The following is a 20,763-nucleotide window of genomic DNA, read 5'->3' as shown; positions in this document are numbered from 1 at the left end:
CACTTCATAAAAGTCCTCGGTTCTTCTCACCCTTTCTTTTTTCCTTTCTCGGACGCAGTGTCTTTGTCATTTTCTTTACTGCTTGGGATATCTTTGGGCACGGATGGCTCCTTTTCCTTCTCCTCCTGCTCTTTGCGACTGGCTGACTTTTTCAGCACCTCAAATTCAGAGTCGGGGTCCACCTCCAGCACCTGATCCTCAGGGATGGTGAGGGTCCGAGTGAGGGGAGTGGTGCCAGCGGTGACCTTGAAGGTCAGGTCGAACTCTACAGGCATGCTCAGTCTGAAGAACAGCATGTCTGTGTTGGCGTTTTGGGATCCGAAAGTCTTGTGGGTTATTTTCAGACAGGGGGCGCTGTCTACGGTTCCATCCACACGAGAGACCTACAGGTCACGATAAAGGACAATAAAGCAAGTCCATGACCTTTAACTTTAAACTCATTTAAATGTCACAAAGATTCCTCAAATACCTCAATGTGGTTGTGGTCGGTGGGAACTGGGACAAACTGAGGCAGGCTCTTACTGAACCACATAGTGATGTCTCTCTTCATGTTGATGGCGAATGGCTCAAAGCCCTCTTGGAGCCCACAGATGGCGAAGTAGCGTAGGCTGCTAACATTCTGACCAAGGTTTATACGGCCAACCTGAGAAAGACCCAACATGCAGACTGGAATAAAACCTGGAGAAAGAAAAATAAAGAAAAGAGGCTGATTTATAGCAACAAAATCGATACAACATAGAAAAGAAACATTTTGCGTGGCAATATTGTTTTACAAATACTATATATCCAGTATTGATCTTTTATTCTCTTTTATTTGATAGTAGAATAACAAAATCAACTGCTTTTATACATAGCTGTAATACATAGCTATATATGTAATCACAATACTTACCATGCCACAAAATCTATTTAATCGCAATAATTTTGTATTGTGACTAGAGAATTGTGATAATATTGCGTCGTTGGGACTCTGGTAATGGAGCTAGTGTTAGCCTTTAGCTATGGACTGCAAAGCTGAAGTTAAATTAGTTCCTCTGGGGCCATTTACAGTAAAAAAAAAAAGTAATAAATCGCAATATATGTGCGTTCATGCCATCATAATTACCGTAATTACCAGATTACAACTTCACATCCAAGTAGAACTCATAATTATAACTTGTAAACTTGGAATATTCTGAGAGCTCCTACTTGTACCATCTGACCACATCAGATTCAAGAACGTCCCGTGTTGTCATCTCATAATTACATTAATTACAACGTGGTGTGAACGCAGCATATGTTATCCTCAGCATGTCACAAAATGTATAAAATATTAATTTTACATAATCCTATTGTAACTTAAGGCCTACTAAAGCTGCATGTTGACCCCATTTGATGCCAAACACCATTAATACTTGTGCATTTTGTGCCAAGAATGTAATCAACATCTAAGGTGCCATATTAGATTTTGCTATTAAATTTGCATATTGAAATACGCTATTGAATGGCTTTACAAGACTTAAAATATGGCACATTAATCATATGGACAGTTTTTATAATACCTTTAGGCTGCTGCCAAGCCAGTCTATTATTCAGAAATTTATATTTTGTTTGATGGAAGAAAGAAATTCATACAGGTTTCACGAGAGTGAAAGTAAATGTTGAGTATTTTCAGTTCTGTGTGAATTATCCATTTAATAACCTTGAATCCATTTCCTTAATACTAAAAAAAACTATTCAATCAGAACTAAATTTCAATTACACATCTTTTTAAATCCAAGACTAGGATTGATCTGTGCTTGTGGATACAAACCTCTTGAGACTCACCCAAAAACTTAACTACAGACTTTTCCTGAACGACAAAGCTTATTTAAAACTACACATTACCTCTAAAAACTAATTATTGAAAATTTACTACAAAAACAACAACTTTATAGCCCAAATCCTCACCGTCTCCAGTCTCGATGTCTTTGAAGGCCATTTCAGAGCCAGAATCGCTGATCAGCATCTCTCCGTTAAGAGTGAACATGATGTTCATTTCAGTGAGGTCTATCATGCAACCGACCACATCACCAGACTGCCACTGACGACCAAATGGCTCATTACCAATGTGCCATCGCTGAGCCTGCAGGGATTGAAAATGAGAGCAGTTTAGCTTTTATTGCAGCTATACAAAATAGTTTGTCAGCAACTTGTGCGGCACACAATCCAATTAGCTGGAAAGATGTCCTATAGCCTGTTACCATATAACACAGCAGAGTTAGATTAATATGACACCACTGACCCTGTTTCCATTAAAGACATAGGCCAGCTCATCAGAACCAAGCTCAACATCAGAGCGGACGTTCGGTCGAGCCCAGCCCACCCTCATCTCTCCTGTGGTTACGGCCTCAAACTCAAAGTACCACTTTCCTGAGGTGATGGCGTACTGCTTCTCTGCCCTGAAGATACGCACTTTATCTCCACCTGTGTTCTCAACACCATGACCACCTGTGGAAAAAAGAGACTTGAAGAATTTAGAACTGAATAAACAATACGTTTACATCCAATTCTGGATCCTAGTATATCCTCCTGAATCAGGGCTTGACATTAACATCCGCCAACCTGCCGAATGCGGGTGGATTTCATCTCTTACTAGCCACTTTGGCAGGTTGAATTTTATATAATTTTTACAATTGCAGTTTTTTAAAAAGGCATCTGAAATAATAAACTAAGTGCAATGAAGTGTTGTCAACAATATAGATTTTTCAATACATATCAATACTGAAATATCTGAAATGCTTGGTGTTGGTGTTACAGGGTTGGAATTTCTGTGTGGGATTGTGCTTATTGCGCATTTACTCAGATTTTGTGTTCACACCCAAAGTGAAGGCACATAAAGCTGCCTCTTGCACTTAATTGCGCTTAAACAGTCAAATTCACACAAAATATTGTCAAAATGCCGCTCTTGGCAAGTATTCACGTAAACACAGTAAGTTATATTTAAAGTGAACGTAAGCAGTTGAGAAAGAAAATGTACGTGTAACACTATATGGATCTGTGCGTCAGGTCTTAAAGTGACAGCAGCCTAATATACCTTCTGCAAAATTTGTATATATATATATATATATATATATATATATGGCAGTTTTTCCCCATGGTATCGGTGTCAAAATTGTGGCCAGTGAAAATGCTGAGTGGCTGGTAACTTTGGAAAACCACTAGCCACAGTGGCTGGTGAGCAAAAAAGTAAATGTCAAACGCTGTCTATGAAAGACATGAAAGTAGTATATGAAAGACAAAGACTCACTGCTCTCCTGATCTGGAGGCTCGATGTTGTATCCATAGCCAATCAGAGTGCGTACAGCGTTGTTCACACTGTCTCTGTTAGTCTTCTTTGTTCTCTCATCCAGCAGGTTGTATGGCACCAAACGAGGGTTACGTTTATTCAAGATGTCCTGAGGGTAAGTAATAAGAGTAAAAAGTTTGGGCTCCCTTTCAAGTATTAATTGAATTCCAGTTCACAGATATTTCTGTGAAGTTCTCGTCCGAACTCAATTATCAGCACAATTTGACTGAAGCGAAATTCACGAATCACGCATAATGTGCACGCCCTCACCAGCGCACTCCAAGATTTGTGCAAGCTGTTCTTATCACAACACCGATGATAAAATGTGAGATCCGTTTGAATTCTATTGAGAATTTTTAACTTTAAAACGCTATAAAAGTCTAAAAAGGCTACATAAACTAAAAGTACAGATAAAAATGATCTAACTGAAATTAGAAAGCTTTTTAAACTACTCACGTTTTATCGTATTTTTTGTGGTACATTTGGACTAACTTGTAGAAATTATACTAGATAATCTGTTAATGAAACATATTATTCACTATAGATTTATATTACAACTGTGGCATGTTGTAGCAATAGTTTCAAAATTTGTAAGTTGCTATTTTTCATAACAAATGCTATAGATAAAAAAAAAAAAAAAAGTCAACATTGGCCCAATGAGGAGCCATCAATGGCATCAAACAAATGCTACAGTTAAACAAGTACAACAATTATGACACTTTTTCATAGGGGAAAGTACAAGTTAGGATCAGGAGCTTTAAATTCTGGACCTTCATGAGTTATTGACCAAACAATATGTTTTCCCTATGTGTAAAATGTGTTCTGTTCTAATGATGACTGATATTAGCAAAACATAGCCAAAATCATTAAGAGCCTGATGAATTGTTAAGAAGTAGGAAATAAACCAAATGCTTAAATAATATAAAATACATCATATATGCTATGTAAGCAAGTAATTGTTAACTAGGCTTTTACTTAGTTATGTTATCAACCAACTTTGCATGTGTGATAGGTAAGATACCACAAAAGACCATTTTGCAAAAAAAATAAACAAATAAATAAATCTCACGAGGGAGCATGTCCTGGGAAACGGTTCACACTTCAACCCCCCAATGTTCAAAACTACGCCCTTGCCTGGATGGTCTACTTTTTTCTTTCATATTTCTTGGATCCCGCCCGTTTTCCTCCACCATAATGTGCACGGAACTGCAGTGACGTAACTGTAATTTCTGCTCCCACATCTACTGTACCTGCATAATGCTGTAGGTCCATCCTTGTCTGACTCTGTCCCGTGCCCAAACATTGTGCCCATTTTCCGCCAGTTTCTCCACCAGCTGGTTCTGATTGGGCGTCAGTTTGACATGATTGAGGTCCAGAGGAGCAGGTTTGTACCCACTGCTCATCACATAACTGACCAAGAAACAGAAAAATATGAAAACCAAAACCGTATACATTTACAAGATAAACGTTTTTTTGGGGGAGGGGGGTTTACATACGTTTTGGGTAGTTTGATCTTCCTCAAATTCTCCTCTGCTTTCTCATCTCCCATGCCTACATGGCAGCCCAGAGCTAAGAGGGTTCTGGAGAGGTCAAGGAGAAAAAAAAACATTGATCAATAAATTGGATAGAAAGACGGATGCATAAGCAAGTGACCTTCAGAGATTTGAGATTCAACAGACACTCACTTCAAGGTCTCTCCAGACATCTGGAGGTTATAATTCCTCTCGGGTTCTGGAAGACTATGAAAGTCCACCAGACACGGGTGCAACTTCTTATTATCATCCCTGAACTGAGAAAGACAGCATTTTTTTTACTTTATTTAAACATTTTACTTTATTAAGGATCTTGTGTTTATGGGTGTGTTCACACTTGGCATGTTTGGTTTGATTAAAACGAACCCTGGTGCGACTGCTCTGTTAGTGCGGTTCATTTGAATAAGTGTGATAAGATCTGCCAAACAAGCGGACCGAGACGCTGAAAAGATGGGTCTCTGTCCGCTTCCAAACGAACTCTGAACTCAATTTGAATGAAATATGAATGCAACATGGACCAAAGACATGTAAACAAATTAAAAAACGGGACACGATGTCTCAAGATGCGAACCTAAAAAGAACAGAATGCTCAAGCATGCCTGTTTTTTCTCGTCATAGTAGCGATGTTGCCCATCACAGTTCAGTACAGGCATCAGAACCGCGTCTCCTCGCAGCAGATCTTCGTTTGTGTGTGTGACGGAGGGATTGCTGACGCTGTTTTAACTCCTTTACACATTTTATAAGCTCTTCACGAGTTCTCAGCTGGTCAAAATACCATCATATGTAGCTACGCACATACAACGAGTGCATTTAGCCCAGAACACAGCATTGTTTTGGATGTTCGGTAAGTTGTGTCGCGAAATATACATAATAAAAGCAGACCAATCAGGTTGTGAACATCCCTATGCCTTTAGCTTTGGTATCTTTAGGTTCGGTATTAAAATGCCAGTGTGAATGCTAAGCAGACCAGGATTATTATTTTTTTGGTCCGGACCAAGCGAACCGAACTACAAGTGTGAACACACCCTATATGTATGTGTGTGGTTGAGTTTGTGTTTATTTGCGAAAAACAAGAGGCGGAAAGCGCTCACCACTCCATAGGTCCAACCCTGCTCAATACGGGTGACGGCCCAGAGCTCGTGGATGTTTTCGGCAAGTTTCTCTCTGATCCGCTCCAAATGAGGAGGAAGCACAATCTACAAATGACATACACAACACGTACATTGACCGCTCAGTGAAAGTGTTTCTGCCAGGCAACAGTGGAGTGAGAGAAACTAATGTGGGTTATTTAGTTTACCTGGGCAGTGTCAACAGGACAGGGAGTGAATGAAGTGTGTGTGAGAGACTGCGTGGGGCCCAGCAGGTTTCGGACTCCACTGAAGTCATGTTTATACTCCTTAATGTGCTCAATGCGCATTCTGTCTTTGGGAAGAAGAGCTTCGTAACATGGTGCATAACCAGGAGGGGGCAAGAACTTAAAATCCCCATGGCGTCCGCCCAAAAGGAAACGAGCTCTGAGAAATGAAGGAAAACACAGGTCAACAAGTGAGAAGACATTATAAATGTGCATGAATTAATCATATCTCTAAAATTAAAACTACTGATTTTAGCATTTAGTGTTTTCATTAATTATTCAGAAAATATTGTCCCTGTCTCTGGGCCGGTAAGATGTTTTTGGAAATACGTCTCACAACGGCTGCATTTATTTAATAAAAAATATAGCAAAACAGTTGCTTTCTGAAATATTATTACAATTTAAAAAGAACAGTTTTCTATTTTAATATATTTGTGATATTTGTGAATATATGTATATACATTTTATAAGAAAAGTAACAAAATAACAAAATAATAACGTTAATTACTTCACTCCAGCGGAGAAGCTAATGACAGGGAAGAAAAGGCCGTCTACGTTGAAGTTCTCAAACATTCCCTGGACTGGATGCCCATTAATACGAAAGGAGATACTGGGCACGCTCAGATCCAGACAGCAGCTCACAACGTCATCAGCTGCCAGGATGTGCTGGTTGGGCGAAGCCACCTGACGAGACACGTGACCTACACAGAGAAAATGATGGTTTGAGGACCATAAACACTCACACAATGCTGTATATAGAATATACAAGATCACCACATTTACCTGACCACAAGTGAAGGCCATCAAAGCCATAAGAGTAGAGGTCATCACCCACACCGTTGCCACCCCAGCCCTCTCCTCCTCCAGGGTACGGACTGAAGCCCTCAGTCAGAGCCCAGCCAACACGCAGATGGGTAGCCTGGGCTGTCACAAACGGCTCCACATAGTCCACCATCACCTCAAAGTACCACTTCTTAAACTGTGTGGAACCTTCACAAGTCCCCAAAAAGATATTGGGCCTCACGCTACAAGGAGAAAGGGACATTTATGCAGTAAACGGTTTATAATCTTTTCAATTTCTTTGATTTAGTGCATCTTCAGGAACAAAAGCTGCAGTAAAAAAAAAAAAAAAAAAAGGTGCAATTCATTTTAAAAGGATAGTTCATCATTTATCCATGTCTTTCCAAACTAGCAAGACTTTTGTTCATCTTTGGAACTCAAATGAAGGAGAGGAACGATATGAAAGGAACTTTTACGATCTCCTTATGAACTTTTTGAGGCGTAAAAGTGGTAGTTGCATAGACTGACAATGAAGGGACAGAAAGCTCTCAGATTTCATCCAATATCCATATCTTCATTTGTGTTTACGAAGATGAACGAAGTCTTACGGGTTCGGAAAGACATGACGGTGAGTAATTAATGACAGAATTTTCATTTTTGGGTAAACTAACCCTTTAAAGAAGATCTATTATGCCATTTTACAAAAACTTGATTTTGTTTTTGGGACCTGCTAGAATAGGTTTTCATGCCTGAATGTTTGAAAAACACATTTGACATCATTGCAGCTCCTCTCTTCCCAGTCGGTCAGTAATGCTCTGTTTAGTTCCTCTATCTATGAAGCCCCTCCTTCCGAAAAGCACAATCTTATCTGATTGGTCAGCTGGAGCAGTGTGTTGTGATTGGTCAAGAGCTTCGAGCATGTTTGGGAAATGTCCCGCCCCTTACCATAACCGTGAGTTTCAACACACTACTAACGCCCCTTTTCTCTGCGTATGCCTTGGGCAGGTATTATTTAAATGGAATATTGTGGCGTGTTTGTTCCCGGAAGAAAACTCAAGAATACTATGGAGGCGTTTCAGAAACTGTGCTCTTATACAGAGAATAACTGACTTTGTGCTTTGGAACTTTGCAGACCTTCTTCATGCTCAAACAGCAACATTACACACTAAAGAAAGTGGAAAATGCAAAAAATGCATTATAATATAAACATTTATATCTCAACAAATATTACCTTGATACATAATTAACAATGTTAGTCTGCAGCAGGAGGTCGCGGCCCGGAAGCAAATTTTCTGTGATGAGGTTTTGATTGGACCTCACAGCAACACCGTTACACACACAGAGAGAACGTAATACATCTAAAACCTGTCCAGAAAAAGGCAGCGGAGAGTGAGATCGTCTATGTGTAGCAAAATGCTAAATGTTAGTTGATCAAATCACGTTCACAGTTAGACCTTATGGTTTCGACCGTGTTTGTCCAGGAGAGAAATTATAGACTTGATGTGATTCTCCTGAATGATGTTCAGGACTTCAGGACTTTCAATCAGAACACAGTACAGCACCTCTAGAATGCCTAGAGAAGAGAAGAAAGACATAAAGAGCAAGATGTTGCAAGACATCAAAACAGGTTGTGATCATTTTGTCCCATTTGTTGAAGAAGGTTTTGCAGATACCCGAAGAAGCTTCCAGACGATCCAGTTTACTGACCAACCAGTCCAGGTTATCGCAAAACAGAGCACAGTTAGAGCGGTTTCCTCTGATCAGAGACGCTGCAAAAACAGACACACATTTACAGATGCATGCACAACTTAAATTATTGATATTTACACTACTGGTTCGTAATAATTAAGATCTTTTAATAAGTTTCTTATGCTCACCAAGGCTGCATTTATTTGATCAAAAATGCAGTAAAACAGTAACATCGTGAAATATTGTTACAATTTATGGGTTTTTTTATATATATTTTAAAATGTAATTTATTCCTGTGATGATAAAGTTTTCAGTGTCACATGATCCTTCAGTAATCATTCTAATATGCTGAACTGCTGCGCAATTATTAATAGTGCCAAGTTATTAATATTTTTTTTTATTATTATATCAGTTTAAAACATTTTTTTCTGCTTAATATTTTTGTGGAAACTGTAATACTTCTTTTCAGGATCCTCTGATGAACAGAAGTTGAAAAAAACAGTATTTATTTGATATAGATATCTTTTGTAACACTAGTATAAATGTCTTTACTGTCACTTTTGATAAATATATTGCATCCTTGCTGAATAAAATTATTCTTTTTTTTCATTCTTATTTCTGAGATGCAAAGCTGAATTTTCAGCATCCTTACTCCAGTCTTCAGTATCACATGATCCTTCAGAAATCATTGAAAACAGTTATTTTAAATTGTAATTATATTTCACAATTACATTTTTTTTTACTGTATTTTTGATAAATGCAGCCTTGGTAAGCATACGAGACTTATTTAAAAAACATTTAAAAATCTGAATTATTTATATTTTATTTATTTATATTGAAATTTATAATTATTCACCAAGCAGTTCATAGAGCAGATTGACAATCTCTTTCCAGGATTCGGCTGCTTCCTCTCCAGCAAACTCAGAGAAGTGTGCAGCAGTATTGTAGACATTCAGGCGGTCGATGCAATCTAGCACGATTGTGATCATGCCCTGCATCACAAAAGAAAGATTAAATGAATGTGGATCAGGGATGATTTTCAGACAGTCAGGCACAAACACACACATACACAGACCTCTTCTTGGAAGAGGTTTTGTCGGTTGCGTAGAGAGCGCAGCTTGGTCTGTTTCTCCTCGTGTTCCAGCTCATCTTCTGGAGGACGAAAGTAATGGATCAGATCCTGCAGGGACAGGATCACTGCGTCCAGTGGCAGGGACACTGGACCGGGAGATTTGTTTTTCCCACTCAGAGAGTCCAGACCTCTGACATTGAAGAGAGAGGACAGGATGAAGCACATTCAGAGAATATAAGACAACTGTCTAGGAACATTTCTGGAATTATCAGCCTGAAGAGGTCAATATTAGAAATTTAGCTTATTTTTCCATTTTAGTCAGTATACTCTTTTTTTTATGTGCCAAAAACGAAAAATTACATATGCAAGGAATAATTGATGACGGGTCGTTGAATTATTAGAAAAATAATGCACACCCGATGTGATAATGCGGCCATGATGCAAAGGGTGTGCATTATTTGTCAATAATTCATGATCAATTATTCCACTTATACTACTGATACCACACCTCAAGACATTATTAAGATGTTGTTTTTTTAGACGTTTGTCAGGTTTTTGTCCTTAAAAATGCTTGTGTGTAGGAATAATTTTCACACATCTCATCCCAAGCCTCAGATGCTAATTCCAAAACGTCAATTTAGAGCTAGTAACGGAGGCTTGAGTCACTGATAGTAGACTAATGCAGTTATTAATGCAGTGAGAGAGAGAGACAGAGAAAGATTAAGCATATGTGAATTACCCGAGTCTGTGTGTTTCTCAACAGTGTTCGGCAGCAGCGTCTCTACTAATAGCGAAACTGTACGTTTATCTGCTTCAAGAACAGCGCAGTTACTACCTCGCTAGTGAGAAATGTCATGTAGCTTTTAAATTGCTAAACTATTTTACTGACAAAATCGTCAGAGGAGCGCTGATAACACGTTTCTGAGTGGGTGTGTGTCCGTGCTGTATGTGTGTGTGCGTTTAAGTGGGAGAGAGAGCGGGAGAAAGAGAAGATGTGCTGTTCGTACATAATAAAGTGTAATTTTGTGGCTAAAAACATGTAAATAATTTATAGTTTTTATCCTATTGTTCACTATGTTTATTTGCTTGGTCAGTGTCGTTGTGGGTTTTGGTTCTTTTAATGTTGTAGGCTGTAAGGACCTTTGAAATAACTGAAATCATTTGGCGAAGTGATATGAAACTGTAATGCGGTCAAGACCTGCCTTTAGCCGTGCGTTTCCCTGAAAATAATTGCATGCTTTAGAACGTTTGTCAACCAATCAGATTCAAGCATTCAACAGCCCCGTAGTATAAAAAACTGAAAATACAATTTTACTCAATATTCAGTGTTACGGTATAATAAATGAATTATATGTCATAGTGTGTGTGATGAACAGTCATACTTGATGAACTGTGTAAAAAGGCCCGTTGTGCTGTAGATCATACGAGCAGCCTGAGACTCTTCTGTTTGAGAGCGAGAGCAAGTCAGTGCATCATCCATATGGCCCTCTTGATGTAGTATGGCCTGAGAGAAAGAGAGGTAAGATCATAATAAATAGGTTGAAAGCCTTGACTTCAGGTATATAAGTGGGTATCATGGGGTTTGTGGTTCAGCGAGCTTCATACCCTTCTCTTCATGGTTCCCAGACGAGCCGCCTTAGCATCTAGAGCAGCGTACGTGAGCCACAGCCCTGTGGAGTGATGCTGCATGAAACACATGGACTCGCCATACTTGATCTCAGGAACGCCCATTCCTTCCACATCTCGCTTCTTCTGAGCTCCCTCCACTTTCTCCTGTTTTCCGGGAATAAGCACAACAGAGGAGAGTGGGAACAAACACATAGACAGGAAGAGAAAAATAGAGAGAGAACAGAAATGCAATTAGTCAAGGCAAGGCAAGTTTATTTATTTAGCACATTTCATACACTATGGCAATTCAAAGTGCTTTACATAGAAAGGAATCAAAATAATCACAAAATAAAAGCAAGGAAAATTAAAACAGTTATTCAAAATGCTTTACATAGAAAGGAATTAAAATATCAGTGTCACAGGCTGTTTGTGACTTGAACAATTATAAAGTAAAACTGGCAAAATAGAGATTTTTATTTAGATAAGTTCAAACGGACCTTTGATGCACGGAAACAGAAGGCAGACAGTTTAGTGTTCGCTTTCTCTGGATCCAGAACCATCAGACCCTTCTCCTCGTCCAGACACAGGTACCGACCCGTTGTGATGTGGCGTACGCGGAAGGCCTGACCCCACTTCATGTGGCTACCACTCCAACTGCAGAGAAATCACACACAAAGGTATAAGCCAAAAAATATCAACATATATATCGTCACAGTTATGAGATATGAGATTGTCTCACCCGATTCTCAGAGGCTCAAGTCTCCACAATGAACGGGCCTGACTACATACTGCCCCTCCTTCATATTGTGCAATCCTAGAGAGATTACAATCATGAGCAAGTTAAGATTATCATCATCACTTTTATTAAGCATTCATTCGGTGTGAAATACACAGTATGCAGAGGCTTGTCAATCATGAGCAGAGGTCATTTGCATGGCACTGTAACAAAAACAGCCTGCTTAAATAATCAATTGTATATACAATTATATATATATATATATGTATGTGTGCGTGTGAAAATTATGTTACAAATGATTTCTATTTCAATTGAATGCTATTCTTCTAACCTTTCTGTACATCAAAGAAAAAAAAAAATCATGATTTCCACAAAAATATTATAAGAAATTCTTGAGCACCAAATCAGCATATTAGTATGATTTCTGTAGGATCATGTGACACTGAAGACTAGAGGAACGGCTGCTTTACCATCACAGAAATGAATTGACATGTTAAATGATAATAAAACCGAACACAATTATTTGATTTAATCCTATTTCACAATATTGCAATATTTGATATTTTTGATCAAATAAATGCAGCCTTGCTTGATGCTTTCAAATACATTTCAAATCCCTTTTTCAGATTCCAAACTTTTGTATGTTAATATGTATGTATATACTGTACTCACTTGCGCTGTTCCTCTCCCTGATCAGGCATTGAGATGGCCAGACACTCATCCATGTGACCATGAAACAGTCTTAAGACATGACCTCCAGTTAAGTATCCTGAAAAGGATAAATACAAAGACAAGAACACAGTCATTTATGGTTTAAATTTACCAATATTATATTTGATTTGATTGTGAGTTCTCTGTATTTTGCTGAACACTGACCTTCTGCCAGCTCACATCCTGAGCAGACTGGATTCATGTTCCATAAGGTCTGCATAAAGGAGGCGTCTACCATCAGATCCCCGCTGGCGTATGACAGATGCTGCAAAAGATATCACAGATACCAGCTGTCAACTGGATAGAGAATCATGTTTGATATTTCTACGGCTCTAGAAAGTCTTACCAGGTATCTCTCTGATGACACGCTAACCAGGATCAGGTCGTCTCCTACTCGGACCTTCTCACCTTCTGACCTCTGTTTGGATGCAGGATGAATGGTCCACCAACATGCTTCCCCTGAACATACAGAGACACAAAGAATCTGTGAAGTTTAAACAAATCTAACATACAGTATGTATAACAAATACTGCTATAACACAATCAAATGCATACAAATATTACTGTGTCACAAGTCGTGATGGAGTTTTGGTTCCTTGCCACTGTTGCCTTGGCTTTTGGCTTGCTTAGTTGGGGACATTTAATATTCAACAATATTATTGATCTGCCTTACTTAAAGGAACACACCACCCAAGTAGCAGTGCTTCGCCTTCTGAGAAAATAGTTCCCAGTATGTATATGGTTAGAAGAGGGCTGTGTCTCATGTGACCTTGTTATTTGTACACGCTGTGACTATACAAATCACAACATGTAAATAAGAAAATGTTGGCGTTATTTTGTCACTTATTTGGAGCAGTATGCTAGCTGTAGCCATTTACCTCCAGTCTTTGTGCTAAGCTAGGCTAGCGGTGGGTGCGTCAGACAGTTACGGCACGCACGGAGATGAGAAGGGTATGTGTGGACTTATCTAACTCTGGGGGATACGGTGAATAAGATAAAGTCCCAAAAAGTCGGCGTGTTCCTTTAAGGTGGACGATGACGCAATTTTCTTCTAGAAACATACTTTGTTGTATTATTTTCATGTTATCACTGTGAAGCTGCTTTGATACAATCTGTATTGTAAAAAGCGCTATATAAATAAAGGTGACTTGACTTGACAAGTGTAACGATACATAACAAGTCAAAGTCACTGTTTTATTATAAATTACACATCATGTAGTTGTAATTTATTCTTGAATTTAATAATAATAATTATTATTATTATTATTATTTTTAGTAGTAGTAGCAATCGTTCAGCTCAGGAAAAAGAAATGCAACCAGAAAAAACATTTTATTTGGTAGACTTTAAATTTAGTTTATTTTTTAAATACAGTAAAAAGGAACAGATTCAAATCTGTGTCGCCAACAGCCCTTATAAGTCAACATAAGAACAACCCATTGCTCTTGACCAACAGTGGGGATTCAAATCTGTATTAATTTCAAGAGTCAAGAGTCCGTCGTGTGTACCTGTAGAGTCCTCCTGCAGGCCCACATCAAAGGCCAGCTTGTCTGTGAGTGAACGGGACGTCGTCAGGCAGCTGAGATACTGCGATTCAGGGTAACAATATGAGCGTCATCACATTAAACATCATAAATGGTGAAAAAGAGCTGGCATGCGTAGCTCACCATGCTGGAGTGGTAGTGTCTCAGGAGGATGGCATGACCATACAGCAGCGTCCGGTGTCCCCCTCCCTGAGATGACTGAGATTGAGGAACAAAAGAGAACATGAAGTTAACACAACTTCTTTGTACTCATAAATAGTGCTGTGAGGATCAGACAAGTCGATTGACCCTGGATGGTGTATGGCAACATTTTACATAGGAAACTGAAGAGATCCACCGTTTTCACATGGAGACAACAGAGAGACAAAAGTAGAGGAACATTGAAAACAAAAAGAGTGTTATGAAGATAGAAAGAAAAAAAGCACCAATGATTTCTTCACATCCGTTCACAGTCTACCATGGTTACAGTACCATGGGGAGAGCATACATAAGTACAGAAACAACCAATGAAGAGAAGAGTCAAAGGTCACACCAAACCAGGTGGATTCACATTCAGTCGCCATGAGGACAACAAACACTTACCTTTTCTCAACATCCAGTAAGGTTTAAAAGCAAGAGAACACGATTATTGTTGCTATTAGTGAGTTTTGGCTACCATCTCATAGTATTTATGAGAATGAATACATAAGCAAGAGAGAGAGAGAGAGAGAGAGAGAGCACACCACAGCAGACCCTAAACAGATCGTTCTCCCAAAAAAGAAAAATCGAACCAGCCTTAAGGTATAACATAAGGTTGGTAATCTTGCCTTATGTTGTTCCAAATCTCAAAAAAAAAAAAAATGTATAATGTACTTCTAGCTCTTTGTCATGAAAGGTCCAACTTTATGATAACTCTTTTGAGTCCCTTTTGAAGCTTAAAGGGATAAAATTAGGATACAATTCTGTCAGTAATTATTACTCGCCCTCATGTCGATCCAAACCCGTACGACTTTCGTTCATCTTCAGAACACGAATGAAGATCTTTTTGATGAAATCTGAGAGCTTTCTGTCCCTCCGTTGACAGCTACACAAATATCACTTTGACGCTTCAGAGATCATAAAACTAATCCATATGAATTGAGCGGTTTAGTCCAAATGTCCTAAAGAGACTCGATCGCTTTATATGATGAACAGATTGAATTTAGGCTTTTATTCACATATAAACATTCATCAACTCACACATAAGTTGTGGTAAATGGAAGCTCAAGTATGTTTGCTTGACGTGCGAGAACCAATGAGGTTCATTTGTGTTACGCAGTAAATTTGGACTAAACCGCTCATTTCATTTGGATTAGTTTTACGATTTTTGGGTAAACTTACCCTTTAAAAGCCCCAGTTACCATAATTTCACAGAAAAGAGCGACCAGTTAATTTTTCATACAAGTGTTATATAGTAAATATGCTAAACGGTCTCTGACCGTTCAAAACCTCTTTAAAAACTTTTTTCTTTGTTATACGTACGTCAAAAACGTTTTATCATTCTTCAAAAATTATACGAATATTACTATTAAATGTTCTCTGAACATTCTAAAAACAAGTAGTACAATTTTTAGATGAACTAAAATGTTTCATAACGAACATCTATCTATCTATCTATCTATCTATCTATCTATCTATCTATCTATCTATCTATCTATCTATCTATCTATCTATCTATCTATCTATCTATCTGTATGTCTGTCTATCTATCTATCTATCTGTATGTCTATCTATCTATCTATCTATCTATCTGTATGTCTGTCTATCTATCTATCTGTATGTCTATCTATCTAGCTGTATGTCTATCTATCTATCTATCTATCTGTATGTCTATCTATCTATCTGTCTGTCTATCTATCTATCTATCTGTATGTCTATCTATCTATCTATCTATCTGTATGTCTGTCTATCTATCTATCTGTATGTCTATCTATCTATCTATCTGTATGTATGTCTATTTATCTATCTGTCTATCTATCTATCTATCTATCTATCTATCTATCTATCTATCTATCTATCTATCTATCTATCTATCTGTATGTCTATCTATCTATCTATCTGTCTGTCTGTCTGTCTGTCTGTCTGTCTATCTATCTGTATGTCTGTCTATCTATCTATCTATCTATCTGTCTGTCTATCTATCTATCTATCTATCTATCTATCTATCTATCTATCTGTATGTCTATCTATCTATCTGTCTGTCTATCTATCTATCTATCTATCTATCTGTATGTCTATATATCTATCTATCTATCTGTATGTCTGTCTATCTATCTATCTATCTATCTGTCTATCTATCTATCTATCTATCTATCTATCTATCTGTATGTCTATCTATCTATCTGTCTGTCTATCTATCTATCTATCTATCTATCTATCTATCTATCTATCTATCTATCTATCTATCTATCTATATATCTGTTTGTCTGTCTATCTATCTATCTATCAATCTATCTGTATGTATGTATGTATGTATGTCTATCTATCTATCTATCTATCTATCTATCTATCTATCTATCTATCTGTCTGTCTGTCTGTCTGTCTGTCTATCTATCTATCTGTCTGTCTGTCTGTCTGTCTGTCTGTCTGTATGTCTATCTATCTATCTGTCTGTCTGTCTATCTATCTATCTATCTATCTATCTATCTATATATCTGTTTGTCTGTCTATCTATCTATCTATCAATCTATCTGTATGTATGTATGTATGTCTATCTATCTATCTATCTATCTATCTATCTATCTATCTATCTATCTATCTATCTATCTGTCTATCTATCTATCTATCTATCTATCTGTATGTCTATCTATCTATCTGTCTGTCTATCTATCTATCTATCTATCTATCTATCTATCTATCTATCTATCTATCTATATATCTGTTTGTCTGTCTATCTATCTATCTATCAATCTATCTGTATGTATGTATGTATGTATGTATGTCTATCTATCTATCTATCTATCTATCTATCTATCTATCTATCTATCTATCTATCTGTCTGTCTGTCTGTCTGTCTGTCTGTCTGTCTGTCTATCTATCTATCTGTCTGTCTGTCTGTCTGTCTGTTTGTCTATCTATCTATCTGTCTGTCTGTCTGTCTGTCTGTCTGTTTGTCTATCTATCTATCTGTCTGTCTGTCTGTCTGTCTGTCTGTCTGTCTATCTATCTATCTATCTGTATGTCTATCTATCTATCTGTCTGTCTGTCTGTCTGTCTGTCTGTCTGTCTGTCTGTCTATCTATCTGTATGTCTATCTATCTATCTATCTATCTATCTATCTATCTATCTATCTATCTATCTATCAATCTATCTGTATGTATGTATGTCTATCTATCTATCTATCTATCTATCTATCTATCTATCTATCTATCTATCTATCTATCTATCTATCTATCTATCTATCTGTCTGTCTGTCTGTCAGTCACACGCCAGGGGCAAGGCATGTGTATTTGAAATCTGCAGTCTTTCATTTTGGCCAGAACTGTGTGTTAGTGCTGTGGGCTGTAGACTAAAGATCATATCCTTAGCCAGGATTCAGAGGCACTGAGCTCATCTTACACTGGAATGCTCTCTCTCTCTTTCTTGCTCTCTTCCTTACAAATGTACACACGAATACACACGGACGTGTCATTTGAAATGCCATTTGAAGAGCAAAATGGGATTTCAACTCCAACCAAACCAGACAAAGTGAGGAACAGGTGACAGCGGTCAATGGTCAGACAGAAGTAAAGGTTTAGGAGAAAAGAGGAGCTACAGCATTATTTCATCCACACCGGACACTGAGTAGGAGATTTAGGAACAGAGGAGAGGAAGGGTGCTGAGGTTTGAGGGAATAAGAATACGATGAGACATGAGACATACCCATTTATCCAAATCGACTGCCTATAGTTGGCAGGAAAAGGAGATGAAGGGTCAGAAGAGAGACAAAAAGTACATTAAACATTAAGTTACACTAACAAATCTGCCCTCGAATGCCAGAAATATCTTCATTAAACTGTTTTGATGACCTCATGCACCCAAAATGGATTAAAAACAGAGATGGATTAAAAATTAAGAGCAGTAAAATACAACTCTTATTGGCTGGTTTAGATAAAACGAAAGAAAGAGTAATGATGAAACGGGTTGGCATGAGGACAAGCAGAACATTTGGGGGAACACCTTAAATCGTCCTGCAACGCAATTGTTCACATTTAAAGCTTTTAAGCGCTGAAAAAAGTTGTGTGAAGCACTTGAAAGTCCCTGAAAATTTCTGGAATTTCACTCTCAAAAGGTTGTACGAACCCTGAAATGAATATCGACTATTTCTGCCACAATACCATGGTTACCGTTACATTGTTATTAATATGCTAATTAAGAAGAGAATGGGATTTTCTTTTTCCCGAAATGTTTTGTTAATGTTATCATATTCTACTTAAACTTATTGACTTCGCTCACACAGGCTATAAATATTTCCCAAAATATTTTGGATAATTTTTGTACCTAAAAAAAAAAAAAAAAAAGTTTAGTGTTTATCACACTAGTGTGATTTAATGTCAAACCAGGAAGTTTGTTTTGAAGTGCTTTCATCTTGTACAAAATGTCACAAAGTCACACTTGGTGTGACCAGTCAAAAATGACCTGGCCTACAAAAGAATAACTTATAAATCTCTTGTTATGCTATATTAATACCAAATATTGGATTTTTAAAAAAAATTAAATTCTTCAGCACCCCTCTCACTGTCTCTGTCTTTCTTATCACTAGTTTACCACTTCTTTAAATTTCAAAACCACATTTTAAGTTTAAACTTTCTTTATTAGCTCAACAGGCTACATTAGCAAAAAATGTTTTAATTCTTTCCTTTTTTTTAACCATTTTTGAATGGTAAAAAAACAAACATATTTTGTTATTCATAATGTCATTTTATTAATATTTCAACAACCCATTTTTTTTTCCAAATATCCCTGTATTTTCTCATCATTCCTTCTCTTTTAGGCCCTCTCTGCTCTCCCCCTCTCCATCCTTCTCTCTCTCTCTCACTCCTTTGTGCAGACTCTCACCTCGTTCATGTCCACGGTGTTGGCCAGCATCTCCTGCAGGGCTCGTACCGACAGCGACTGCTCAAGGACAAAGGCACAGATTGCCAGATCAGGCGGCACATTCTGCAGACGGAGACGAAGAAACACACAAAAGTTTAGCCTCATCCACGATTAATGGCTTTGAAAATAGCAAAAAAAGAGGTTGTTTATTTGGCATTATGACATGCCAATTTATGGAATTTTTATAAACAATGTTTAGTTATGAAAAATGTTGATTGCTGCAGTTTAAACAGCAAAATAAATGAGTTTGTCTGTTTGTTTTCAGCAGTGTTAAATAAAAGAAGCACAGCACATTTTCTGTCTACTGCATATACAATTTTTTATGTACAGATATTAAATAAAATAATAATAAAATAACATTATGTATATAACACTTTATTAAAAATATATATTTTTTTTTATTATTAAAATATTTTATATAAATAACATACAATTTAAAATACTACTACTAATAATAATGTAATTTAATTACATTATACCAAACAGATTTTTTGACTATAATAGGCCAATAATATTCACTACTAAAAAAACTATAATATATATAATTAAGATATATATACACATTTTATATATATATATATATATATATATATAAAAATTCCTTATTACAAATATTCCTTATTACAAATATACAGTATACCAAACAGATTTGTATTAAATATTACATTTTAAATGCATTTTAATGTATTAATTTTTTCATTTTATTATATATATATGTATATATATATATATATACAGTATTGAAATAAAATAAAATGCATATTTAATTTTTTTTAAATATAATTTAAGATTAAATAATATTAATGTAATACATTTAATATAAAAAGTATTGAGTATTATTTGCCTGACAAAAATAACTGTAGTGTTCTAGGAAAAATGTGTTTTGTAATCTGTTTTGTAATGAGGAATATGAAAATATTAATCCATTAAAATGCATATAAAATGTAATATTTAATAATAATAAAAAAAAATGTATATATGAAAAAATATATGGATATTTGTAATGAGGAGTGGCATTCCTGCTCAGAATATCAACACCTGACGGCTTTTTGCCGACCGTACCTGGGCATTTGACGTGGTCTCTAGAAAGCACAGACGGTTCCCGAAACCCTCACAGGAAAGGCATAGTTTGATCTGCTCCTTCAGGACAGTCGCGGTGCACTGGAGCACAACTTGATCTTCCTGTGAGTCAGAGCGGGTCGTGAGAAAGGAAGACAAAAACACAAGGAATTAGTGAGAGGATGAACAGAGCCAAGTGGCAATGGTGACAATCACTCGTGACAATGGAGTGCAATAAATACCTATTCAGAGTTAGACGTGCAAATATGTTGAATGATA

The 20,763-nt window shown here is 37.1% G+C and overlaps 1 protein-coding gene across 14 annotated transcripts in view; it reads right to left on the bottom strand.

Moving 5' to 3' along the window:
* Positions 1–20,763, bottom strand: part of ryr1b (ryanodine receptor 1b (skeletal)) — a 112,146-nt gene that overhangs the window by 67,385 nt on the left and 23,998 nt on the right. For 10 of the 14 annotated variants that reach the window (XM_082181319.1, XM_082181327.1, XM_082181329.1 and 7 more), the window contains exons 2-30: positions 20,488–20,607; positions 19,387–19,488; positions 18,211–18,231; positions 14,455–14,529; positions 14,296–14,374; positions 13,136–13,248; positions 12,955–13,054; positions 12,751–12,847; positions 12,082–12,156; positions 11,840–11,996; positions 11,340–11,507; positions 11,117–11,238; positions 9,738–9,924; positions 9,519–9,654; positions 8,647–8,742; positions 8,428–8,546; positions 8,205–8,338; positions 6,977–7,218; positions 6,702–6,894; positions 6,137–6,353; positions 5,931–6,035; positions 4,993–5,096; positions 4,804–4,887; positions 4,558–4,717; positions 3,269–3,416; positions 2,264–2,469; positions 1,930–2,104; positions 470–678; positions 31–383 (exon numbers count right to left, since the gene is read on the bottom strand). In XM_082181319.1, coding sequence (XP_082037445.1) covers positions 31–383; positions 470–678; positions 1,930–2,104; positions 2,264–2,469; positions 3,269–3,416; positions 4,558–4,717; positions 4,804–4,887; positions 4,993–5,096; positions 5,931–6,035; positions 6,137–6,353; positions 6,702–6,894; positions 6,977–7,218; positions 8,205–8,338; positions 8,428–8,546; positions 8,647–8,742; positions 9,519–9,654; positions 9,738–9,924; positions 11,117–11,238; positions 11,340–11,507; positions 11,840–11,996; positions 12,082–12,156; positions 12,751–12,847; positions 12,955–13,054; positions 13,136–13,248; positions 14,296–14,374; positions 14,455–14,529; positions 18,211–18,231; positions 19,387–19,488; positions 20,488–20,607 — 4,097 coding nt within the window. The remainder of the gene's footprint in view (positions 1–30; positions 384–469; positions 679–1,929; positions 2,105–2,263; positions 2,470–3,268; positions 3,417–4,557; positions 4,718–4,803; positions 4,888–4,992; positions 5,097–5,930; positions 6,036–6,136; positions 6,354–6,701; positions 6,895–6,976; positions 7,219–8,204; positions 8,339–8,427; positions 8,547–8,646; positions 8,743–9,518; positions 9,655–9,737; positions 9,925–11,116; positions 11,239–11,339; positions 11,508–11,839; positions 11,997–12,081; positions 12,157–12,750; positions 12,848–12,954; positions 13,055–13,135; positions 13,249–14,295; positions 14,375–14,454; positions 14,530–18,210; positions 18,232–19,386; positions 19,489–20,487; positions 20,608–20,763) is intronic. The other 4 variants (XM_082181322.1, XM_082181324.1, XM_082181323.1 and 1 more) reach the window with 1 other exon arrangement.

This window comes from Leuciscus leuciscus (assembly GCF_965113295.1).
Source record: "Leuciscus leuciscus genome assembly, chromosome: 10".
NCBI lineage: Eukaryota > Metazoa > Chordata > Actinopteri > Cypriniformes > Leuciscidae > Leuciscus > Leuciscus leuciscus.
Note: the sequence above shows the minus strand (reverse complement) of the source record. Positions and strands in the feature narration are given on the sequence as shown.